This window comes from Cervus canadensis, chromosome 15 (assembly GCF_019320065.1).
Source record: "Cervus canadensis isolate Bull #8, Minnesota chromosome 15, ASM1932006v1, whole genome shotgun sequence".
NCBI lineage: Eukaryota > Metazoa > Chordata > Mammalia > Artiodactyla > Cervidae > Cervus > Cervus canadensis.
This window is the reverse complement of record NC_057400.1, coordinates 64,721,314-64,749,028: the sequence shown is the minus strand read 5'-3', so window position 1 is coordinate 64,749,028 and position 27,715 is coordinate 64,721,314. Positions and strand designations below refer to the sequence as shown.

Here is a 27,715-nt window from a genome sequence, read left to right as displayed (position 1 = left end):
ACTTTCATATAATTCATAATACTCCTGTATTATCAGATATGGAAAGTCTTACCTGTATAATACAGCTCTATCTACACCGAAAGCTCCTACAATTAAGTCTTAAAAGAGAATAGAAAAACTATGTTAATAGTTTTTTAAAATTCACATATAATTCTATAAAGCCCTTCATGTACATAATAAAGATTAGATTTAGACATAGACTCAAAGTTCTTCATCAGTGATTTTAAGACATCTAAAAGGTTAACATGTATATGAAAACTTTACACTATTATCAATGACAAACACTTTCATAACACTAATTTTTTCATCCATCCAGGTAGATAAGAAACTTCTGAATGGATACTGAGTAAAAATCAACACCAATGAGGAAGGATATACCACCCAAACATACATCCCCGAAGGTAAACGCTTTATAGATGCCTATGGCTTTTCTTAATTCAGTTTTTTAAATTTATTTCTTTTTAATTGAAGGATAACTTATAATATTGTGTTGGTTTCTGTCATACATCAACATGAATCAGCTATAGGGATACATTTGCCTGTGGACTTTTAAATTTCTATTTTTTTGAAACAAAAAAATTTTTGAATTTTGTGTTTTGAAACAAAAAAAATTTTTTTCTTTCTGTTTTTGAAACAAAATAAAACCAAAATACAAACACAGTTGACTCTTGAACAACATGGGTTTGAATTGTGCAAATCTACTTATATATGGATTTTTTTTTTTTAACAGAAAGTACTATAGCACTACACAACCTGAGGTTGGTTCACAACCAGAACTGTTGATACAGAGGTCGACTGTAGTTAGTTATATATGAACTTTTGACTGTGCAGATGGTCAGCACCCTTAATACACTGTCCAAGGATCAACTGTACCTAGAATCCTTAGAATGACAGCAGATAGCATCCAAACCCAAGAACAGAATGCATTAGTCTTCACACGTAGCTATTACCACTGGTTCACAGTCAGGAAAAATGAAATCAGAACTCTATCTCACAGTATACGCGTGCGTGTGTGCTAAGTCACTTCAGTTGTGTCTGACTTTGTGATCCCATGGACTATAGCCCAATAGGCTTACCCAAGCTTAATTTGACAAAGCTCTTTCTAAGCAGAAAAGTACAGGAGAAACCATAAAGACAGACACAGTGGATCACAAAAAATTAGGAACTTTTTTATGCCCCAAAAGAAAACATGACCGGAAACAGAGCTATCTGCGCTTTGTATCCCCTCAGTTATGACAACCGTGCCGTGAACAACGGCAGGGGCTTGAACAGCAGTTGAAATACTGAATTAAACTGATTTATAACATAAAATGAAGACAGCAGTAATTAATACTAGGTTGGTGCAAAAGTAACTGTGGTTTTACAATGCTGACCTTTGCCATTTGATATGGGAATACATCCTTAAACAAATGGGGTTATGTTATACATCATTTCAATGTGCATTTCTCACTTTACATTTTTTTTGCTAATGACTTAATACTTGCTGTATATTTTATAGTTATTTTAGACTATGGAAATGATGTTAGACAAAAAGCAAAATTGAGTGACTTTCTTATTCAAGTTCAAAGTGGGTCAGAGACAGCGGCGGAGACAACTCACAACATCAACAATGCATTTGGAAGGAACTGATGATGAACATACAGGCCATTGATAAATCAAGAAGTTTTGCAAATGAGATGAAAGCCTTGACGATGAGAAGCACAGTGGCCGGCCATCAGAAGCTGACAACAACCAACTGAAAGGATCATCAAAGCTGATCCTCTTACAACTAACTACACAAGAAGTTGAAGAACTCAACGCTGACCATTCTATACTTGTCTGGCATTTGAAGCAATTTGGAAAGGTGAAAAAGCTAGATAAGTAGGTGCCTCGTGTGCTGACAGAAAATCAAAATAATAGTCCTTTTGAAGTGTCATCTTCTCTTATTCTATGCAACAACAATGAACCATTTCTCAATCATACTGTGACCTGTGATGAAAAGTGGATTTTATACAAAAATGGTGACGACCAGCTCAGTGGTTAGACTAAGAAGAAACTCCAAATCACTTTCCAAAGCCAAATTTGCACCAAAAAAGGTCATGGTCACTATTTGGTGGTCTGCTGCTGGTCTGATCCACTATAGCTTTCTAAATCCCAGTGAAACCATTACATCTGAGAAGTACGCTCAACAAATCGATGAGATATATGGAGAACTACATCACTTGCAGCAGGCATTGCTCAACAGAAAGGGCCGAATTCTTCTTCACAGCAACCCCTGACTGTATGTTGCACAATCAATGCTTCTAGAGTTGAACAAATCGGGCTACAAGTGTTCCCTCATCTTTCATATTCACCTGACCTCTCACCAACTGACTACTACTTCTTCAAGCATCTTGACTACTTAATGCAGTGAAGATGCTTCCACAACCAGCAGGAGGCAGAAAATGCTTTCTGAGAAGTTCATCAAATCCTGAAGCACAGATTTTTACACTACAGGATCAAACAAACTTATTTCTCACTGGCAAAAATTTGTTTATTGTAATGGTTCCTATTTTGATTAACAAAGATGTGTTTGAGCCTAGTTATAATGATTTAAAGTCCACGGTCTGAAACGGCAATTACATTTGCACCAACCTAATATTACTGGCTGTTAGGACTGAAAAATCTAAGATGCTCTATTTATTTCTAAGAAGCACCTGGATATCCATTCTTGTCTATATCCGTGGCTCCTTTCATGGAATAGCCGAAGCTTGGTGGCATGCTCCGAGCTGCCCACTTCCCTTCCAGGATCTGAGATGGTACTGCATTCAAGCCTGTGGGTCTTCCATTGAAAATATAAACAATTCCTTTTTTATCTTCACCCCCATATGGAGCAGCAATTGCAATATCTGAGGGGGAAGAGGAAGAGAGGGAGAGTAAGGAGGGGGGGAAGGGGTGGGGGGAAGGTGAAGAAATGAGAGTGGGAGGGAGGAGGGAACAGATGGAGAAAATACGTCATAGTGCTCATCATTATTTCTGTGGAGAAGATCCTAACATCTTTAGAATCCATGTATTGATACCATGATAAATATTGATTCAAAGTTCAGTAGTGTACTCTTAACTCAAAAGCAAAAACCAAATTCAAGGAGATTCAAGCAAACAGTATGGAAATGACATTAACTTGGAGCCATATATTCTGGGTCTGACCTTGGACAAATCACTTAACCATTCTTGATCTCAAATGACTCATCCTTAAAACAGAGAGGAGGGGACATGTCAAAATATTCATCTAAGGTTCATTCTAGCTCTCAAAAATTCTAGTTAATTTTATTGGGCATGGTTTTGAGGGTTTTTTTTATTTTGTTGAGAAGTCAATCTGGTTCAGAGACTTGAACACTATGATTTTATCTCTATCTTAATCAATTTATACCAAAATTTTTAAAAGTTTGAAATTCTTAAAAAGAAAAAAAACAACCAAATGGTCACTATAACCTTTCCTAACTCCAGATATATTATGAATACTATGTCCACTTCCCTCTATCTTTGCTGGCCCCACGCTGGACAAGCCATTGTCATCCTTTGCCTGGACCCCTAAAGGAGTCTAAGTGCCTCCCACTTCTACTCTTGCCCCTATAATCCATTCTCCTCAAGACTGCCAAATGTTAATATCATGTCACCTCCCTTCTTAAAAATCCTTCAATTATTTCCCAAAGCATTCAAATGCCACCTAGTTTGTCCATTCATCACCCCACCTCTAACCCAACCCCAAATCTTCATACCAATCCTTGCCTTTTCTGATTCTTAAACTCACCAGGTTAGCCCCCATCTCTGGATTTGTACTTGCTGTGCCCTCTGCCTTATAGGCTCTTGCTCCAGAGCTTTTCAAGCTTTGCTCCCACTGTTTGTCCAAATTGTCAGAGAGCTCCTCCCTGGCCCTTCTGTGGAGTAACGCCCTCTCCTTCCTCTATCTAGGCACTCTCTACCACATCACCTTGCCTTTTGTTTGTCTAAACCACAGCCTTTATCACTACCTGAATTGTTTACTCTATTGCTCCTCTACAAAACATAAATTTCCTAAGAACAAAGGTGTGTTCATCTTGCTTAGAACAGCCCCTAAAGACCAGCTGTTTCAAACTGCCTCAATTTTCTTAATATACCTAAAGTGGCTTCACCCCCCTCAATGTAACATCCCGAGACATCAAAGAAACCTCATCACTCATTTTTTAAGACGGTTATACCCAGGAATATCTCAAACACTGTGATGACTACTTTCTAGTGCTTACTTGTTCACATTAAACTTGCTCCTATTGATGCTAAATTCCTTAAGGACATGGACGGGCTCTAATTCATCCTCTCATTTTTAGCACTTAGAACAGCGCTTAGCCTGCAGTAAGCACCAACTAAGAATTTGTTATCCTTAAATAAAAAGTAGTATTTAAATTATGTAAGAGTTCTTCTCAATCCTTCTTTAAGTTTTAAAAGATAAATATAACTTCTAAATTGACATGTGCACTAAGAAAGTTTTTTTTTAAATACAATTTTCCAACAGAAGATGACTCTACTGTTGAGAGATGGTTTTAAAAAATTCTCCATACCTTTCCCTAAACCTTTTGTTATTTTGTATATTCTAATCATATCTTCTCGTGGCTGGTATCTGTCTAGTCTGGAGAGCCCTCCTCTTTCATGTAATCAACCTGTTCCTTTGATCATTTTAGCTTCTTTTTCTGTGTTTTTCCCCCTCTGCCTTTCTGGAGAAGTATTGACAAAAACTCCACATAATTGTGGAACATAATTTTATCATTTTGTTTTCAGTATCCCTCTTGATCATACCTAGGGTTTTCCCAGTGGGTGTTAAGTGGAAAGGGAGGAAAAGAGGAGCAAAGACATAAAAATGGGTCAATGTCATCAGGTCTGAATAAGGAAAAGATCCAGGTTGTAACTAATACAAACATACACCTACAGACTATATGGGACAATAAGACCTCAGGAGACACTTTGGGAGCAAAAAAAAAAAAATCATCCGCAATGGTATCTAGTTCTAAAAGTAAAATCTCTTTGTAAAACTGTTATAAAACTTTGATATTTTTTAGCTATCACTGCTTATAATTTTTGTGTTCACAGTACATTTTAATAGGAATAGGGAAAGCGGGATGAGATGCTATCTGGATTATGATATTAAAGAAACGTTCTTTAAAGTGGCTGGAATATTCTCAAAACAAGGTGAAGGCAAACATGTCCAGGCTTTCCCAAAATGCCTGGAGGCAGGTCCATCCACAGCAAAGAACTTGTTAAGTGTACTCAAGGTAGAACTTCGGATCTGGCCCTGTTTTCTAGGTTGTTTTTGTTACCAAAAAGTAATGATTTGATCTGTCCTATAGTATTCTTCTCAAGTTCTATATTGAATTTTATCCTAGAATTCCATTTATGTTCTCCTGGTGGTAAAGAATAACCTTTAAGACTATTTTAGGAAGCAAAATGTCCCCTTGAGTAGTTTTTCCACTAACAATGAAAACTTCTAGGGTGAGAAATGACACTTTCAGCGCGTGACATAACACTACCCATGTGGCAGGAATGGTCTTGAGGCCAAACAAACATTTTCCTTTCCTACTACTAACTGGGAGATTTGAGAGTCATCTGTCTTTTTGAGGTTTTCATCTTAATTTATAACTTTCTTGTCATTTGCGGGGTGATATCCCTATGTACTACTGATTATACAATCAAACCCATAGTTCAACTCTCCATTTTGTGACCTCTAGGAAGATTGTTAGTATCATTCCTTTTTTAAAAAGTCTTGGTAATTTGTAATTTACATTTCACTCTATAGCAGAAGCCAACTTTGATTTTTAAAGGTACCTACAGCTATTAATTAAATTAAGTGGGACTGTTATAAAAGTGAACATACACCTTTTTATCTGTCCCTGTGAAGGGAGATATTACCTCCCTCAGAATATTCTGGATAGCCGCAACAAAATTATGACTTTAAAAATATCAGTATCAAACCAAATCTTTGAAGGAGGCATTAGGGTCAGCACTGCCTGGACAACAGGCCTGGGAGCATTTTTTACACTTGTATCCGAATGGACAGCAGAGGGCACTGCCGCTAAGCAGGACACAGACACAAAAAATCACCAGCTCACACTGGGCTCCCTGGGAATGCAAGTGCCTTTCAAAAATTAACCACTCTGATGCTCTAATTTGAGCTGCATGTATAATAACCCGTGAGAGTCAACTTTGGAAAATTCCCCTCTGATTTTTAAGGGAAATGAACAACCTGCCGTTGAACCTAGTGTGTCACTCAGATCCTTCCTTCCAGGAAGGAGATTTGCTCGTGTGAGCTTCTATAAATAGGGTATAGGACTTTTTCAGGTGGCCACAGAAAGTCAGGGACCTTCGGCTCTTTACACTCCTTACCGTTGAAGCCATCCTGGTCTAGATCTCCCAAAGGGGCTATGGCACTGCCGAACCTTGCAAAGACCTCAAAACCATTCAGCTTGATGGTCTGGAAGTCTCCCGAAGCTTTCTGCAGAGACACCGAGACCTGCCCCACCTCCTGGAGCTTGCCATCAGAACCACGATCCATGAAGAGAGGTGCGCCGATAAACACATCTGCGTAACTGAAAGAACAGAATTGTTTTCATGAAGAGCAAGATCAAATTCCATATGACTGTTCATAATCATGTTCTTTCTGAGTTGAAACTCAAGTTTTCCTCTTTCTGCATCTCTTAAGGCCACATTTGAAATGACCATTTCTCATTCAAACCTTCCTTCAGTTCTTTTAAGAAACTATGAGTAATTCATAAGATTATTTTATTCCTTCATACTGTAAAAGCTAGTGAAAGGAATTATTAGCAACATAAAGATTTTCCAGTATTCATAATTAAGGTTGCATCAAATTGGTTCCCTAAACAGGAGGATTAGCGGGAAGGAGACAAACAGAAGGAAAAATGTTTAGTTTTAGTAAAGCATTCATAAACATGAGAAGAAAACTGTTTCTGGAAACATTTTTTAAAACTTACTCATCCCCATTAATGTCAGTGGCAGCGACAGAAAATCCAAAATATGCAGCCATCTGGATAATGAGATGAAAATGAAATGTTTACATTTCATCCAACTACTTTAGAAAATTAATATTTGTTGTGTATTTACCAAATAGAAAGGATTACTTTTTTCTCTGCATATAGTGCTTCAATCTAAGTTTCTTCTTTTGTTTATTCTACCAAAACAATGACCGTCAGTTAATGAGGCTTGTATACTTTCCTAGATTTACTGGCAAGACAGCAACGTGTCTTGCAAGACATTTCAGGGTCTTCAGCACACGCCATTTACAAGTCCAAGTACAATCAAGGCTCCTCCTGAGGCCCCACCTCCTATCTCCTCTCCTCTCTACTTATCCAAAGACACCAGACACACTACCAGAAAGACAGACAAGACATTTCAACTGAACACCAGAAGTTACAAATGATGCCGATGCAGTAAAAATAATAAATACTAATTTTTAGTAGGTCATAAATGGTTCTTCCTATGTGAAACCACTACAACTCTAAAGAAATTACTGTTTGAAAAGATACAGAATGGAGTTCCTTTTTGTTTCACATCTCAATCAATTACGTGCCAGTGGTTTTGCTTTTAAATTGCACATAGTACAAATGTGCTTGGGTTTATCACGGGCTTGTTTTGCAGAGAAGGAATGTCCTCTCCTCACCACAGGAGACTGCTGGCCATCACAGACAGAGCAGTCTGGCTGGAAATACATGTGAAAAAGGAAAGTTCTAAAGAGATTCCAACATACAAAACAAAACTAGGAGTGGGGACAGATTAAAGATGAACTACAGTGAAGGATGAGTCAACAAACCAAAAAAAGTAAAGTTAGTAAATCTTCCAAAATTCGATTAGCTGAGCTATCAGGAGGGAATGATATGGGAGATTCCCAGGTTAATCTATTTTGAATTTATACAATGTAACTGAGAAAATGAAAGACAAAGTCTGTGTTGAATCACAAGGTCAGAACATGTGTAATAAAGTGCTGGCTGGAATTAAACAGAATACTACTCTTGGATCTTGGTCTCTCAGGGTACTGGGCCTGAAACTGCAAAGAAAGGATGTCATTGACTGAGAAAAGTCTTGTGCTGTGTTATTATCACTGAAGTGTTTCCCTTGGATTTTCACCACATCCCCATAAGGAAGCTACCAGGATCTCTGCTTTTATACATAAGCCATCAGATTGACAATGGTAAACACCGTATCCAATGCAGTAAGACTGAGTGGTGGGAGCCCAGGTCAGTCCTAATGCCAACCCCGCTTTCCTCCACAGAAGGGCTGAGGACAAAGAGAAGGCATCAAGGACCGAGTACAAGACCCAGAGACACACATGGGCATCCGACGGAGAAGCTGCTTGATGACAAAACACAACAGCTACAAAGGGATAGCCACCCCTGCCACAGCCAACACAGCCGACAACTGCACACGTCAACCCCGACGGCCACACAGACGGGACGCTCCTGGGGACCTCGAGTCTAGTTTCCCATCCCATCAATCCTCGTGCAAAGCCAAACAGTCTCAACTGAACAAGAACAGGGCTTAAACCCTAGATGTGCAAACTAGGAGATGCTTTTTTCTACTACTGATTAAGTTTTCCTTTATCATTACAGGTACACCTCGGAGATGCTGCAAGTTCAGTTCCAGACCACATCGCCACAACAAATTGAACAGCCCAGAAAATTTGAGTCACACAAATTTTCTGGTTTCCCATACATATAACATTTATACTTTAGTCTCTAAGTGTGCAATATCATTATGTCTAAGAAAACAATGTATGTATCTTCATTTTAAAATACTTTATCACTAAAAAATACTATCCATCATCTGACAACTCAGGGTTGCCACACACTTTCAATTTGTAAAAAAAAAACCAACCAGAATCGATGAAATGTATTAATAATGAAATGCAGGAAAACATGGTACACCTATACTAACTTTCCATTTCATTCTTTGAGACATACAATAATACAGAATATTGTAAAATGCCTATAATTATAGAGAATGTCTAGTACTTAATAGTACTAATTAGTAACTGAAGAATGTTACATTTCATGTAGTACAAATGAATTTTACTTGTAATATCTATAGTAAACACATCTTGGCCATGCTTTGTTTTACATCTAATAAAATTAAAAGGTCATTCTTTAGATAGAGCATTCTTCAAAAAAAAAAGCATAGATTATTCTTTAAAAGAGAATTTAATGCTATTAGCAAATAAAAAGGAAATTTTTTAGTTTTGTATGTGTTCAATTGGATTTTGTATTTCCTCTTTTAAAAAGCTATTACACCAATTACAAAAGGCTTTGCTTAGATAAATTACTCTGGTTAAAACAAAGGTGAACTATTTAAAGCCTATTTTATATCTATAATATCCACTATTAAACCAAGTTACTATATATTGAATATTAAACCATCAGAATACTACCAAGAAAAGTTGTTAAAGATAGTAGGAACTGTTGGTGTCAAAATGTTAAGTGAAAAAAAAAAACCCACAACACTTCAAAAGCATACCTGTTCACCAGTAAAATTGTGTAAGGAGGACATGTTTTTCCCATCATAAATATAAACCTGTCCAAGAAAAACAAAAGCATATGAAATAGAGTAAAATACGAAATAACACAGAGATTTTTTAGAAAACATCTTTTTAAGTTTCCTACCATTCCCAAAGTCCTTGCTGCTCTTGGAACTCCTGAAACGAAGTCTGAAAAGAAAAAATTACTTATTTTTAAGACCAATACTGGCAACTCCAACAGTAAGTGGCTATGTCAGACAGCTTTAAGTTTTGTTATTTCAGTAGACCCTAAGTATGAGATCTTTAAAAACTTGGGACTCCATAATAAATGACCCAAGCATTTTTTAACCACGAAATGAAAGCTTTACAAGATATGGAAAGATTCTTGAAGACTTTCAAATAAATGTATGTGTGCCCTCAGGATATTTATAATCTTGTGAAAGAGAGCAGACAAGAGAAAAGGGCTTAAGGATGAAGAAAAGCTGTACACACAGTAATAAAAAATAATCCAGAGCCAAGTGAAACAGGGCTGAGGCTGCAATGGTACAGAAACGTGATCAAATCAGGCCAAGTCCAGGCTCCCAAGACTGAGCTCTGAAGACAGACAAAGAGAAGATGGGCTATAGGCAGAGCTCAGAAAGTCACAGATGATGTGTCCAAAGAAAGTAGAAACTATTAAACTGTGCCTCCCCAAGAGAACTGAATCCACCGAACGTAAGAAGGAAAGCGCTGAAGAAACAGCTGGAAGTGAGAGCAGACAGAGGTTGCTGAAGCTCTCAGCTCCCTTGGCTGGTTAAAAGAAGTTTACCACGGACCAAGCTCAGCTTCAAAACTCTTTAATTGCTGACATTTTTCAGTGCCACCTGTTTCAAATGCTTAGTCTATTTAAATTTTTTAAAGAGGATTAAATCTAGTTCAAGCACATTGTACCATCTATGCCATCACCGTTGAAATCTCCAACAGCCACTGAGTAACCTAAAGAGGAACAAAGATAAAACACCATCAGGGCAGAACTGATTATCTTCAACTTATTTGCAGACTAAGCTTTCCTGGAAAATACCTTCAACTAATTCCTTTAATTATGTAATATTTTGTCCTCTAGGAGAAATGGGTTCATATGTGTATGATAAATGAATCTTGAAGAAAATAATGGTGCTAAATACTCGAACAGTATATCTCTGTTAGAAATATAAGACTGTTTTATCAACTTTACAAAGGAGTCAGTTAAAAACAGGGCAAATTTGCAATTCGTCGTAAATTATAGGAGTAACAAACAACAGATTTTCTCAATCAGCAAAATACTATTTCTGTCATGTATACTTGGTTTAATGAATAAGAGAAACTTAGAACAAAAGTTAATAAATCCTAAACCAAAACTGTAGTTTAACATAGTGAATAGAAGTTCAAGAATCAGACTGCCTGGATTGGAATCCGAGAAAAGCAAAGTTGTAAGTGAAGGACTTTAGGCAAAGACTTCAGACTTTATTTTGCCTGTCTGTGCCTCAGTATCTTTATCTATAAAATGGGAGTAATAACAGTACACTGTCACAGACTTGTGAGGATTAAATGAGTTATTACAGGTAAAGCTCTTAGAACAACGTCCAGAATACAGCAAGCACATCTTAAAGACTATCCATTATTATTATCACTGTGTAAATAATCATGCTCTTAAATTTCAGCTACTGAAATACAACATAATCTAGGTACTCATAATAACAATTTGAAATTATATGTTCCTTGTATTTTAAGGAAATCTTAATCTATTTCACATAAAAGATTCTTCTACTGAAAGCATCATATGCAAATATAGGACAAATCTACCGCAACACCAGAAAGTGAATCCATATTTCGATTTTACCTACCCAAATAACTGTCATCAAAAATAGCTTGTGCAGTTCGAGTTGCTAACTGGTTATTATACTTGATGCTGTAAACTTTGGGGTCATATTTAGATACAATTTCTGCTACTTGATCGGAAATGAGTTGACCTGAAAGAAATACATAAAATAAATTATAATTTAAAATGAGCTGTCCTGAAAACAATATATAAAATAAATGACAATTTTCTAGCAGAACTATATGATGCAGATGATGGATAGTACCTTCATGCAATAAAATAGATTAGATATAAATCTTTCTGCTTATTAGTCTTAAATAACTCTTCATGATCCTAAATCTGAAATTTGATTATTTTTAAGTCACAATTATTTCTATTCAAGGCTAGTACTTAACAAGTTAGTATCTGCTAAAAAGCAAAAATTTATAAATGCAGAATTTAATTCACTAAAAAGTCAATGTTAAATAAATGGAATCATAAAATCAAGGATTGTTTCCCAACCAAATTTCAAATTAAAACTTGAAAAATCTACTGAAATTATTTTTCTTTCATAATAATTGGTTAAACTGTCTTTTCTTAATGAGCTATTTGGACACCTTTATGAAGCAGCCTGAAAGAGTGACTGCATTTTCTTCACAACCTTAAGTTACCAAGTACACGAGAAAACCAGACACCTACACAAAAATCAGACTGCTTCCTTGCCCCCAAGAAAGGCTGTTTGATTTATCAAATGCCATCTCCGTAACATATGGAAAACAATCTCTTCCTTTCCGCTATTTCAGAATGAAAATCGTAACAGCTAAAGATATCAATCTAGCTCCGATTTTTCCAGTCACACAAGCTGAGTTTGTAGGGAAGAACACTTTCTGTCTGGGTCACTAATTTATTACCATTGCCAGCATGTGTGTGTGCTTAGTCATGTCTTGACTCTTTGCAACCACATGGACTGTAGCCCACCAGACCCCTCTGTCCATGGGGTTTTCCAGGCAAGAACACTGGAGTGGGTTGCCATTTCCTTCTCCAGGGAATATTCTCAACCCAGGAATCGAACCCACATCTCCTGCATCTCCTGCACTGCAGGCGGATTCTTTACTGCTTGAGCCACTGGGGAATCCCATCATCTTGCCTAAATGGTATCAAACACATATGAAGGATTCCTTAAATATTTCTTGAATCAAAGAACACAGGAAAATTTACCATGTCTTTGGAATAAAACATCATTATGATTTTCTCTATTCTTACAGAGACAATTCTGAGATCTATGGGAAAATTCATCCTAACATCTTTTGTATTCCCAGTGAAACATGCTGATTTTAATCTTATTAAAACAAAATATTCTCTGCCCAGTCACTGAGTTTTTAGTAACATATTATATACCATTTATAATAAATCAATAGTATCTGTATCTGTGCTAATTTATAATAAACAGGAATGCCTGCATTGTGCAACACTCCAAGTGTTAAAAGAACAAGTAATTTAAATAAGTTCACAATTGTGTCTCTTAAAAAGGCAGAGTTAAAGAGTCTTGACCGAGAATCACAAAATCCATCTTTGGTTCCCACACATGCCCATGAGACACTTCCCTCTCTTCTACTGAATGATATACCTAGCAGCAAAGAGGAAAAGAAATCCATGTTTTATACCTAACTAGAAAGCATTAATACATATTTTCTTACATACAATTAGAACTGCTATTTTCATTTTTATTGTAAGGCTACAAAACTCAAGTATAATTTTCCTACATCATTTCATCTTCCAATAGAGGTATAATTCATAGAAATTCATATTTTTCAGTTTTAGTTAATATGTCTCATACTGATCCTCTTTGCCTGATTTTTCTTTTTCTCCTTTGCCATCCCTTCCAATTTCTCACTTATTCCCACTTTTCATTCCTTATTTTCCTTCCACCTTGTTTTTCTTCAGCAAATCTCTTTCTTGCAAATCAATACAGTCAGAGATTTTCCAGGTCTTTCAAATATTGACAATGCTTGAATAACGGAATACCAATAAACAAAAAAGCCTTGATTTGTTAAATGGTACTTTTTAGCAGTTCCAAAGAAAGGCAATCCCAAAGAATGCTCAAACTACTGCACAACTGCACTCATCTCACACGCTAGTAAAGTAATGCTCAAAATTCTCCAAGCCAGGCTTCAGCAATACGTGAACCGTGAACTTCCAGATGTTCAAGCTGGTTTCAGAAAAGGCAGAGGAACCAGAGATCAAATTGTCAACATCCACTGGATCATCGAAAAAGCAAGAGAGTTCCAGAAAAAACATCTATTTCTGCTTTATTGACTATGCCAAAGCCTTTGTCTGTGTGGATCATAATAAACTGTGGAAAATTCTGAAAGAGATGGGCATACAAGATCACCTGACCTGCCTCTTGAGAAACCTGTATGCAGGTCAGGAAGCAACAGTTAGAACTGGACTTGGAACAACAGACTGGTTCCAAATAGGAAAAGGAGTACGTCAAAGCTGTATATTGTCACCCTGCTTATGTAACTTCTATGCAGAGTACATCATGAGAAACGCTGGGCTGGAGCAAGCACATGCTGGAATCAAAATTGCCGGGAAAAATATCAATAACCTCAGATATGCAGATGACACCACCCTTATGGCAGAAAGTGAAGAGGAACTAAAAAGCCTCTTGATGAAAGTGAAAGAGGAGTGAAAAAGTTGGCTTAAAGCTCAACATTCAGAAAACTAAGATCATGGCATCTGGTTCCATCACTTCACGGCAAATAGATGCAGAAACAGTGGAAAAAGCATCAGACTTTATTTTTTGGGGCTCCAAAATCACTGCGGATGGTGATTGCAGCCATGAAATTAAAAGACACTTACTCCTTGGAAGGAGTGTTACGACCAACCTAGATAGCATATTAAAAAGCAGAGACATTACTTTGCCAACAAAGGTCCGTCTAGTCAAGGCTGTGGTTTTTCCAGTGGTCATGTATGGATGTGAGAGTTGGACTGTGAAGAAAGCTGAGTGCCAAAGAATTGCTTTTGAACTGTGGTGTTTGAGAAGACTCTTGAGAGTCCCTTGGACTACAAGCAGATCCAACCAGTCCATCCTAGAGGAGATCAGTCCTGCGTGTTCACTGGAAGGACTGATGTTGAAGCTGAAACTCCAATACTTTGGCCACCTCATGCAAAGATTTGACTCACTGGAAAAGACCCTGATGCTGGGAGGGATTGGGGGCAGGAGGAGGAGAGGACAACAGAGGATGAGATGGCTGGATGGTATCACCGACTCGATGGACATGAGTTTGGGTGGGCTCCAGGAGTTGGTGATGGACACGGAGGCCTGGTGTGCTGCGATTCATGGGGTCGCAGAGTCGGACACTACTGAGTGACTGAACTGACTGACTTTTTAGCAGAAAATAAACATATGAATATATTGACTAAATAAATAATTATGTTTCTAATGATAAATGAAACATAAATCAAATAAGCAGATATAGTTATCGATTTTCAAACTGTAAGAAAATAATGATCTGTTATACATTTGTTCAAATGGTAATTCTATTCGTCCTCTGGAAATGACTAAAGAATGCAGATTTTTACTTCAATCATCGATGCCAATTTAATATATTCTTTTGATCTTACTTAATAAGATCCTCTATTTTTACAACTTCCCAAATACAAAGAAATCATTCTTGATGTCAGTGATTAATGAGAAAATAACCACATCAATGTTCTACCTACAGCCCCTCATTCTTCCTAATGATTAATTATATCATTTCCTCTAAAATACAGAGATGACGTATATAAGCAATAAAAATTAATTACTTTAAATTACTTTATAAATTTACTTTATAATTTACTTTTAAAATATTTAGTTTATTTTCTACTAGAAATGCATATGTTATATATTTTACACATACCTTATTATATATGATGTTATAGTCCTTTTAAAAAAAATTATATATAGATAGTGGTTATACATTTAAATTTAATTTTTTCATTTCTTTCTTTTAAATAATTTGAAAAGTCTCAAAGGTACATGATAAGCCAGATGAGTCTGAAATATAGTCATTACTGGGTAATTTTTAAAAGATTAACCTACCTTGCCAGTAAAAACTACCAGGACCGCCAAGAAGCACTCTGTCAGCCTAGATTAAATCAAACAGAAAGATATGTATTTTAAAACGGATAGCTTTAAAAACTGAGAACAATGTAATAAACATAACAGCTACATATTCATGTATATATGACATATATGTGCATACACATTAAAGCAAACAAAATCATAAATTTTAAAGCCAGCTGACTCCATAATTTTCACTGCACCTTTTCTAAAACACAATACAATAAATATCTAAAAGGAAGCCTATAATATATTCATTTAATATATGAAAATATACATATATATGTATGTGTGTATATATATATATATGTGTGTGTATATATATACACACACACAGATTCTGTAGATCTTGGCTGCTTCACACACTTGGTATAAAGTACTGTCAGCAAAGTATTATTAGTTACAGTAAGAAAAAAAGTCACTCCTTAATTTTGTTTATTACATTTGTGACTACATGGACAAATTTCTTTTCTAAAAATCGTTAAATGTTTTTCAAGCTAAAGCAAAATGTTTAGCGTCAGGTAGATCTAAACAGGAGTGAGGTTTGAGGGTACATTTTTCAGAGTATGCTAGGTATACAAATTACACTTGTCTAGCATTTCTTATATCTGTAACAAATTATAAGTATCTAATTCAAGGTATTTAGTGTTTTGAGCATATTTTTAAAATTTCTTCTCGCTGGAGAAAAGAGAAAAACTTTCTCTCTCCAAATACACATACAGTCTTTGAAGCTTTCAACAATCTCTTGCCTTGGCTATGTAAAAGATATTTCTAAGTTGTCTGCTTTAAAATGACACCACTTTTCAGAAATGAGTTGAAGAAAGCAGTTAATTTAGCGATGACTATTCATGGCATGGGAATATTTCTGGGGTTATAGTTGTACTAGTTTAAGTACAGAAAATATGAACACTTCTTGTTTTAATACAACATCTATTTGAAAATACATCATCCAAGTTGAAACCTTTTATGTGTTAATATACTTTACCTCTCTGTTCTGCTTCCTTAAATTTTAAATAATGAGTAATTATAAATTTTGAACTATGAATTTCAAATTGAGTGAATTAAAATTAACTGCTTGATAAGGAGAGTTAACTAAAATTATTAGTACCTAATATTTAAGATTAAAAATATAAATTTACAAAAATAAGAAAATGCTTTATTAGTTTCTCTGAACCATGATTATAGTTTCTGTGCTTTTAGTAAATTTAAGGCACATTTGCTTGCCTTTTCTAAGTCATATTAAGTTTCCTAAGAAAGCTCTACTTTTAATCAAGCAATGTGTTTTTGAGACTTCTCTAGGAGTAATTAATTTTCTCAATTTGTTATTCAAAATGTTCATATATCCCACAAAAAACCACACAAAAGCAAAAGTAAATTATATAAAGAAAAATTTCCTTTGAAAATATACATGGAATTCTTATTTTTTAAAAAATGATGAAAAATTATCAACTCTAGAGAGCATATCAGCTTAGTTAAAAATACATAAAGCCCTATATATGAGATTTCTTACAGTAATTAAACTGCTTCATCTTTATTTATTGCCTGTAGGCACATAATAGATGGCAAACATGCATGTTTTTCAACTTTTATGTAACTAAACCCTGATTTGTAAAAAGCTCCCATTGATAGCTTTTATGAAAACTCAATTTCGGGCAAAAATAGAAAGCTTTAATATAACAGTCTATAAATCTATCCAACTGGAAATTTTAATATTAAGTCATAATAGCTGTCTATCTTCTGCTAAGGAGATTTTCTACCATTTTGATGTCTATTTCAAATAAGCAATGTCTCCTTGGTAGAGAACAGTATCAGGCAAAGGATATCAAATGCATGGTAATTTTTATTAGATGTTTCCATAAAACAGGTAATAGTTACAGAGAATATGAAGTATTATTCAGTAATTTTTAACCACGGTTTAGATAACAAGGTAGATCTGAATCTCATTCAGTCTTAAATGAGAACTTACTTTAGTAAAATCAATGCTGAATCCTCCTTGACAAAATCCCTGTCCATCAGCATCAATATTTTCTAAAATAAAAAGATTGGAAATATACACAAACCCAAAAACAAACAAATAACACAAAACAAAACATGAGAAAAATCTGATATCACTGTAACTGTAAGATAATGTGCTAGTCTCTGAGAGTGTTCATTCATTCAGGCTCTTAATGGGTTATTAACACATTTTTAAAAAGTTAGTATGCATGTTTATCAACACCCATTAATCAGAAATGGCAACACAGAGAGATGAAAGTAACTGGACCAGTCAGCAAGGAGCAGAAAGATCACCTAAGACAGTGAATTTCAAATTTTTACTTTTAACTACAGAAAGATTATAGCTTATATCATAGCTCACACAACCCAACATATACACATTATATTTCATTCCATCTTTTAAAAATTACTGGTTATGACCCATTCTTTGATTTCACTTAACAATGATGAGTCATGATCTTTGAGCTAAAAACTCCAATCTGAAATTTCTAATTCTTACTATTATTCCCCTACAGTTGCTAGATCTTTGCTAAGTTATTATGAAGACTAGTAAGCAGATAGCTGCATTCCAATACATTTATAGCCAACAACAACAACAAATCTGAAAAAAACATAGTTCAGAATTTGGGGAGATGACCTAGTTGAATGCTCTGCAAAGAGCAAAATATACCCTTAAAACACATTTAGAAAGCCAACTTTTTAAAACATGACACTTTTAAGTACTTTCCAAATGATGACAGACTCAACTGTTTTACTCTTTTACAATTACCCCTTTTCCTATAGTTCTCACAAAGGGGACAATTAGCCAATTAATTTAAATTAGCTCTAATCACGAGTAATACTGTACCTAGAATAGAGGCAACAGTGAGCAAGTCTTTTCCTGGTTTTATTTTGAGGATAATAAGAGCAATGAAAAACAGCTACTCTTTAGTCATCAAGGAATTATTGTAGTCAATGCCACAATATCTAAATAATTATGATATAATATTCCTGTATTTGCCACCCAAATACAGTAACCGAAAGTATCAACTTTCAGTCATAAGGACAACTTGCAAGAATTTTTGTCAAATACTCCCATCAAAAATTTTGAACCCATTTTTAAAACCTGGGAACTGCCCTAAGATTCACACTTAATATCTAAATTTAGAAATTTTTTTAGAAAATAGCCTCAAGAGTATAATGCTCCCCCAATGTAAATTTTTCTAACCAAGAGGGAATGGGAAAATGTAGGGCTGGGGTTTCCAGCGTCTAGTGAATCATAGTAAGGAATTCTGCTCTGACCTCAAGTCAGTCTTTTGTTTCCTTTATTTGAGTTGCATCTGGGGAACTCTTTTAAGCTATTTATAAAGACATCCTTTTTTGATTATCTTACTGTACAGTTATCTACTTTATTTGGTTTCCCAGAACATCCAACTAGAAAACATTACTGTCCTTTAAAAATTTAACAGGTACATATTAAACAATGCAAATGTAAAGAATTTTCTGTTGACTATAATCTATTTCAGGGAAGGCTTTTGTTTTTATTTGTATGGACAGTTAATATTTTTCCTGATCTTTAAGCCTGACAGTATTATAAATAATGTTACTGATCATGATAGTAAAAGCAGCTAATGTTTATTAAGCCCTTACTGTGAGTCCAGTACTGTACCAAAGCACTTAAATTCTTTTCAAATTTACACAGCAAAATTCTATGAGAATAACAGTATCCCTATTCTATAAGAGATATTGTTATTAGTCACAATTTACATGTAAAGAAGCTAAGGCTTACAGAAATTAAGGAGTTTAACCATGGTAAACCTGCTAGTACATAAAAGAGAGTGGATCTGAGGTGAAGAGTGTCTATACCATCAGGCTGCAGTATCTCAAACCAGCAGTGTATTTGTAATTCCCCGAGCAATCATCAAGGGGAAGAAAAAGAAAACTAGAAATGATACCTGAGAAAAATCTATGTGCAAATAATATTATCATCAGAAAGTAGACAGAAAGAACAAAGACTCAGTCAGAGCATGAAGTTGAAAGACTATTTAAATCATATGATTTGTGGTTCAGGCACTTTTAGAACAGAAACACATTCAGCCTTTTGTGCAATGCCCAAGAATGGTCATAGATATAACAATGAAAAGCCAAAAGCAAACACAATCAGTAATAAGATAAGTTTTTACAGAGAGTAAAGTTCCATAGATTCACATAGGTCACAATAAAAACGAAAGCAAGTAAACAAACAAATGAACAACAATGACAAAACCCACAAACTACCACCACACCAAAACAAGCAGTTAACAAGAGCTGGCAGTGTAGCCCTACACAACTGGCATTCCCATGGAAGATCAGTCACGGGGTTAGGTTCCATAATTTATTGAAGTATGAAGAAGCCATAAACCACAAAACTTGCCTCTGAAGTCTTTTGTCTAAATCAGTGTTTTATCAATGATTAATTACCCATGACTACAGATAAGCATGACTGTAGATAAGCAGATAAGAATACAAATCTGAGTTCTCAGATTCCCACTCTTGAGTGTGTTCCTCTGGGCAGTTTGCCCCGTGTACTTTAGGCCTGCATGTAGCTTAATATTTCAAAGGTTGAGCCCAAAAGCACATACAATGATCAAGAGATACTGAAAGCCAGACTTACTCGGAAGAAGGTATTCACTTTGAATTTTTTTTGAGATTTTTCTCTCTGCTTTTTCTAATACTTGAGGTGTCACTATCAGTAAAGGGCCAGGTAAAAAATGTTCAGGCTGAGGGGCTAGACAGGCTCTGTGGCAAGAATTCAACCCTCCCTTTGCAGATATTAATAGCGTGTGAACAAATGGGTGTGGTTATGTTCCAGTCAAACTTTATTTACAAAAACAGGCTCACAAGTCATAGTTTGCTGACCTGATTTGGATGTTAAATACTTTGGAAAATAAGTTTAAAATGTCTGTGCTTAAACCAAATAAGTGAAGGACTTATGGAGCAGCTACATCATGCAGTCTTAATCCTCTAAATACATGTTAAGAAAAGAACTGGTCATTAGCGAAGGGGTAAAATGACAAAAAATACTAGGCAAACATCGCAGTATATCCTCAAGGGACCATCATCATTAGAATGCTTGTTTTCAGAAGGTTTCTTGTCCTCTTACATCAGGAATTAATCCAAACCTGCACTTGTGAAAGCAGAATGTACTCTCTATTCAAAAGCTGTGCTTAGTACAAAGGCAACTGAAATGGAAACCGCTTCCTATTGCTAATAATACAGGGAAAGATTCCTTTGGAATAAGACAGACGGGGGTTTATATCCGCATTAGATCACTCAGTACCATAACATGCAGGAAAAAACTATGACTTCAATTGTCTAGGTCTCGGTTCCCACATGTATCAGAGGAGAATAAGAATGATTTGCAGGTGTGCCCAGCACACAAACAGTAAGTTACAAGTATGGCACACAATGGTTAGTTCATCCTTGAGAGCTACAAAATTATCTTTTCATAATAGGAATATTTTCGCAATACAAAAATTAAAAACACCAATTTAGTCCTCACATTTTCCACACACCACCAGACACCAATACCACGACCAAAGCATCAGCAAAAGGTGGTGACAGATGGTGTCAGGAACTGAGGATAAAGCTGCCCATTCCCTCCACCGTGTGCGTTGTAGGCCTCCTGCCCTCCCATAATAAACAGTGTGGTTCTGGGTACATATCATTCTTTTCATGTTTACCTCCCACTCACAAAAGTAGGACCAAGGCAGTAGGCCAAGAAAACAAGCATTGAGTAAAATGATTTGCAACTTCTCAGAGGTTCAACTGCTTAGAATTTTGAAGACTAAGTTGATCCTTTGACCTGATGTCAGAAGTTGCCTGACAAGGGAAAAAAAGAGTCTAGCAGTAAGAATCTTACATGTTGTGCTTTTGTTATTAATTCTCTCTACTACACTACCTAGTGGCCAGGGAAACAGAAAGAGAAAAGGCCTAAAAAGTGCTCCAGGTATAAACACCATACTGCATTTCAATAAGCTGTTTTTATGTTTCTGATATGAAGATCTGGGGTGGTGGCCAACTCAGTGATGGTGGAGAAGCAAAAGGACTGCACCCTCCAAGAAGGAAAAAACATACAGAGTTTGGAAAGCATAATTAAAATTATAAATGCTCAAAGTCATCTTTAGTCACAATATAAATTTCACTGGAAATTTCAAATAATATTAGAGAACAGGGTGAGATCTTTTAGATCATCAAGTAAGTCTAGTTAACAGATTGACAAAGAGACTGATTAAAGCAAGGAAATTCAGACTCTGACTCCTAAGCCCAATGTTCTATCTTCCTATAAAAAATCTGGCTTCTTGAGAGAGATATATATATATTATTTTGTTTACTTTTAACACCATTATTAATATAAAGCTGTAAGTTCTCAAACTTTGGTTTCTATCAGAATTACCTTAGAGAGTTTGTTAAAAACGCAGGTAGCCAGGCCTGATCTAGACCTGCTGAATCAGAATCATTAGCTGTGGGGCCTGATACAGAAGTTCAAGGGAGCACCTTTTGACTAACAGTGACTAAAAATGCAGGCTTCCAAAATCAAATGTTAATTGTTACTGACCCAGGAAAAGGAAAACAACAGTTCTTAGGAAGAAAAGATAAGCCTGTTAACTGTGTATTTGACATTTCTTTACATTAATAAAACTGCTTTCATTTTGCTCTCTCAAACATCATAGTATGTCTACAAAGTTTAACACACACATACACACACATTTTTAACAGCCTAGGCTTCCCAGTCCTCTCTGTAAGAGCTAGTACAACTTCCAACACATACTTGATCTGCATGGAGCATACTCAACAGTCTTTGTTCCGTCCTGAAGAAAGCATGTTCCAACAGGCTCTCTCTCCTGCTTCACCTCAGTCCTCCAGTGATACAGGGGGGCACAGGCCTGGAATCAAAGGGGGAGTCCATGCATAAACATTTTCTGAAAAAAATTAGTGCTTCAGATAATATTTAACATCCTTTTATAAGCATTAACAAAAATTAATCAAACCTATACTCTTAAATTTCTTATCATAGTACTGGACAAAGACTTTTATAAGTACTCTTCTCACATGCTTCTAAAGGCCATATGTGTAGTCTAGGTGTTTTGTTTTGTTTTTTTTTCCGAAAATAGCAAAATCATTATTTCATGCGGTACCTTTTTGATTTTAGGTACCAAACTGAAGGTCACGGACCAAAGTTAGACTTTAACTAAATAATATAGCTCTAAGCTATAAAGCAAATAATTTATCAAATAAGAAGAGAGTAAAAGAATTTGCAGCACTTAATTTATTTACTTTTCAAATAAACTTATGACCTTTTTGCTTTCAGGGCTACAGAGTTCAACACTATGTGTAAGTGGTAGAATGCATGTTTTAATAGCATAGTAATCTACCAAAGTATATCAATTCAATTTGCTGGGGGGGGGGGAGGAAATCAATGAATTTTCTATAATATCCTTTGAAGCAAAACATTTAAAACAAACACCGCAAACAATACTGGGTTATATTTACCCTAAAAACTGAAAGTAAGCAATTGCTACTACTTCTCTACATGTACCTGATTTCCAGGGTGGAGTATTTGCCACTTACGTGTATTTTTGCTTCCGTCTACCTCTTTTTGCCTAGAATGCCACTAATCTCAACTCCTCCCCTCACCTCTAACTGCAATATGACACATTCATAAGCTCCACTGAAATTTCACTTCCTAAACAAACCCTTCCTTGATGCCCCACAATCCAATGGGAAAGAAAAAAAATAATAAATACTACGCAGCTATTAAAATAGGGAAGGGCTCTCTGAGGAAATGAAAGTAGAGCTGAAATCAGACTGACAAGGAGCCAGCTCAAGTGAAAAGCAGTAAGTTACACATAAGACAGGCAGAGGGACAAACACTAAGGAACTAACTGAAATGACTTGGTATGGAAGGAATCAAAAGATGAGTGTAGCTGCAAGTGTTAAGATGGAGAGAGATGATGGCAAAGAGACAGCAGCCAGTGACTTGACTATGAAGATGCAGATAAAAGCCGGGATGAACAGGAGATTTTTATTCTGAGAGTGATGTTCAGTTCAGTTCAGTTCAGTCACTCAGTCATGTCCAACTCTTTGCAACCCCATGAACTGCAGCACGCCAGCCTCCCTGTTCATCACCAACACCCGGGGTCTACCCAACCCATGTCCATCGAGTCAGTGATGCCATCCAACCATCTCATCCTCTGTCGTCCCCTTCTCCTCCTTCCCTCAATCTTTCCCAGCATCAGGGTCTTTTCAAATGAGTTGGCTCTTCGCATCAGGTGGCCAAAGTATTGGAGTTTCAGCTTCAACATCAGTCCTTCCAATGAAAACCCAGGACTGATCTCCTTTAGGATGAACTGGTTGGATCTCCTGGCAGTCCAAGGGACTCTCAAGAGTCTTCTCCAGCACCACAATTTAAAAGCATCAATTCTTCAGTGCTCAGCTTTCTTTATAGTCCAACTCTCACATCCATACATGACTACTGGAAAACCCATAGCCTGGACCTTTGGGGATAAAGTAATTAGAGCTATATTATCAGAATAGACTCTCTGCCCCTGAGCACACTGAATTTTACTATCAGCTTTCAAACAGAAAACTTGCTGTATTTTCACATAAATTGACTAAATTTAACCTATGAGTAAATACACAACACTTACCAAAATTTTATCCTGTTTTGACCTCACAGATGCTCCAAACCACTGATGAGACTTAAACTCCAATGGATCATCCTTGGCATAATCTCTGTTGCCTAAAATAAAATAAAATAAAATTTAAAACATTTTTAAAAAGCATGAGGGGTGAGAATCAAAATATGCTTTCTTTGTATAACAGAGTTTATTTCAACTCAGTGAGGTTTACAAATAGTATGCCTCTGATTAATCAAATTTGGCTACTAATTTCATACACTTTAAAACATTATAGACTTTATACTTTCAACTAATCAGAAAAATGAAATGCAAGATGACTTGGAAGTGTCTCAGATTTGTTAATAGCCCTATCAATTGTCATAATATAGATGTGTAAAAGTCACAATAAGTGAAATTTTCCGGTTGCTAAATTATAAGATAATTAACTATTAAATATTTTCTGTATTCCCCAAAGTTCTTTCTGTAGCATAAAGATATTTCTGAAAATAGAAGGCTATGAAACACCTTTACAGAACATCAGCAGTTAAAGACTAAAGTAAAAGACTAAGATCTTGCCAATGATGTTATATCATGAGTCAGAATCCAGGAGACATTATTTGGCTGGTAGGAAAAAGACTTAGATTTGGCACACTACATGCAAACATTTATTTTTCAGCAGACATTACTGAAAAAATTATTTCGAATATACCAAGTACTAGTAAAGCATTGTAGATTTTAAAAGAAAAAGATAAAAATCTTTTCCATGAGAAAGTTCTTGATCAGCTCAATGAAAAAAAATTACAGAAATAAATGCATAAACTATTAGGAGAGACTATTCTTAAAGACTAGTCTGTTCCTCTTAAAATCTACTCATAATAATCATTCCTTATAAACATATATTTCAATAACTATACTGAAGAGATTTATCAGACCAGTGTCAGCTTTAAGAATGCCAGCCAGTATGTAAATATCACCAAAAGGTTTGATTAAATCTACTCTCTAAATCTCAACCTTCTAGGATAGTGCTTATGGTTATTCATTTCCATTCTGAGGAATTTTTAGATCAACTGAAGAATTATAAATAATTAATGATCATTTCAATAATGCCAGACATTTCATAGGCAAGATGAAGGACATATTAGCTATACAGTTCTTTGAACTTTTTTGTTGTTTTTGCAAAAAAATAAACAATTTTAATTGTCACTCTCCAAAGTCCTCTATCTGTAGTCTAAACACCACTCACTTTTGTCAGTGGTCACAAAGCACCTTTTTATTAGCAAAGGGAGGGAGGAAGGACGAATGAACTAACTAATATATGCCTTTTACCAAGTAAATCAAGGTTTCCCAACAGTGGTTGGCTTGCCTTTGATGCCTATGTTCACATGCCGACCTCACTGGAAACAAGACACATCAATGACTTAAAGGTCCCCTAATGGCTCAGATATGCAGATGACACCACCCTTATGGCAGAAACTGAAGATGAACTAAAAAGCCTCTTGATGAAAGTGAAAGAGGACAGTGAAAAAGTTGGCTTAAAGCTCAACATTCAGAAAACTAAGATCACGGCATCTGGTCCCATCACTTCATGGCAAATAGATGCAGAAACAGTGGAAACAGTGTCAGACTTTATTTTTGGGGGCTCCCAAATCACTGCAGATGGTGACTGCAGCCATGAAATTAAAAGCCACTTACTCCTTGGAAGGAAAGTTATGACCAACCTAGACAGCATATTAAAAAGCAGAGACATTACTTTGCCAACAAAGGTCCGTCTAGTCAAGGCTATGGTTTTTCCAGTGGTCATGTATGGACGTGAGAGTTGGACTGTGAAGAAAGCTGAGCGCCAAAAAATTGATGCTTTTGAACTGTGGTGTTTGAGAAGACTCTTGAGAGTCCCTTGGACTGCAAGGAGATCCAGCCAGTCCATCCTAAAGGAGATCAGTCCTGGGTGTTCATTGGAAGGACTGATGTTGAAGCTGAAACTCCAATACTTTGGCCACCTCATGCAAAGAGTTGACTCACTGGAAAAGACCCTCATGCTGGGAGGGATTGGGGGCAGGAGGAGAAAGGGACAACAGAGGATGAGATGGCTGGATGGCATCACCGACTCGTTGGGCATGAGTGTGAGTAAACTCCGGGAGTTGGTGATGGACAGGGAGGCCTGGCTTGCTGTGATTCATGGGGTCGCAAAGAGTCGGACATGACTGAGCAACTGAACTGAACTGAAATGCACGGTCCATGTGCTCCCTTACATTTCCCATCCTCCCAGTAGGTTAAAGCCACACAACTCATTTTAATCAATAAGTTAAGTGCCGAAGTGGCATGTGTTCCTTCCAGTTCAAGTCAGTTAAGAGTGGGTATGAGTTCAGTGGTCATCAAGTAAATGCAAATCGAAAGTACAATAAGGTGTCATCTCATACCAGTTAAGAAGGCTATTATCAGATGTGGAGAAAAGGGAACCCCGATACACTGTTGACTGGTAATGTAAATTGGTGCAACCATTATGGAAAATGGTATGGAAGCTACAAAAGAAATTAAAGATAGAACTATTATGGCATGATCTGGCAATTACACTCTAGGCATATACCTGAAGGAAATATACCACTGTCTTAAAGCAATATCTGTACTCCCTTGTTCACTGAAGTATCAACAGTCAGGACGTAGAAGCAACTTAAATGTCTATGGTCGAATGAATTTTAAAAAAAAGGAAATACGGTCTGTAATTAAAATGGAATTATACCACTTATATATGAAATCTCAAATTGTCATTTCATTTTTAAAAACAAAGCAAAACAAAAACAGTGGATATAAATTCTCCATGTTTTCTTTCTCCCATCTATGAAACTGAAAAGAATAGATGGTGTGGAATTCCTTAATGAAAGAAGCCATAGTTCAAGTTTCTAAACCATCAAAAACAGCCAAATGATCAACACAAGATGATGACATGAGCAAGAAATTATCCTTTTTTAAGTGAGTAAGATCTGGGTGTTTGTTTAAGGAAAATTAAAAAAAAATGTTGTTACTGCAGTACAGCCTAGCACAGTTTGAGGAACATATATTCTAAAAACAAAACTCTAAAAATGGCCTGACCTACAACTGCAAAGAGGCTTTGCCCTTGAAAGAACTGGATTCAATTAATAGTTTTTTCTAGGATTTTAGCCATAAAATGTATGATTACAAGTTGTGTAATAGGATTTTTAAAAATTCCACTGCAAGCTGAGTTGTCTCACTAGCTTTCTATTCTATTCTTTTCTACGAAGGAAATAAAGGCATCCCCCTCCCCTTACATTAATGAGAAATACAGTGTGAACCTGAAATAGCTGGTGCTTGGAGGGATACACTTCCAGTCACTATCACTTGCCACCATAAGAATCATGATAAACTCAGGTAAGCTTAGCCTGAGGGAACCGACTTTATGAACTTACATATCTGAGCAGAAAGCACAGCATTATCACAACTGCTGCCTTCTGCTTTCATTTAAAACAGCCTTTTCAGCAAGACCCTAAAGATATCCAGGCAGAAGCAGAACTTTTCTGTACTTCTGTATTTTGTTCTTTAATGAATGAAAGTACCACATGAGAGAGGAGCAACTCAAATTAATTCAAATTATGGCTCTATACAGTTCCTCATACTCTAATAAAACTTCAATTAAA

The 27,715-nt window shown here is 36.0% G+C and overlaps 1 protein-coding gene across 2 annotated transcripts in view; it reads right to left on the bottom strand.

Moving 5' to 3' along the window:
* The window catches only part of ITGAV (integrin subunit alpha V), a 101,940-nt gene that overhangs the window by 30,909 nt on the left and 43,316 nt on the right, over positions 1-27,715 (bottom strand). For both annotated transcript variants that reach the window (XM_043488237.1, XM_043488238.1), the window contains exons 3-14: positions 24,096-24,187; positions 22,217-22,331; positions 17,399-17,460; positions 15,412-15,457; positions 11,371-11,496; positions 10,439-10,483; positions 9,654-9,697; positions 9,508-9,564; positions 6,975-7,027; positions 6,370-6,572; positions 2,676-2,867; positions 53-98 (exon numbers count right to left, since the gene is read on the bottom strand). In XM_043488237.1, the coding sequence (XP_043344172.1) occupies positions 53-98; positions 2,676-2,867; positions 6,370-6,572; positions 6,975-7,027; positions 9,508-9,564; positions 9,654-9,697; positions 10,439-10,483; positions 11,371-11,496; positions 15,412-15,457; positions 17,399-17,460; positions 22,217-22,331; positions 24,096-24,187 (1,081 nt within the window). The remainder of the gene's footprint in view (positions 1-52; positions 99-2,675; positions 2,868-6,369; positions 6,573-6,974; positions 7,028-9,507; positions 9,565-9,653; positions 9,698-10,438; positions 10,484-11,370; positions 11,497-15,411; positions 15,458-17,398; positions 17,461-22,216; positions 22,332-24,095; positions 24,188-27,715) is intronic.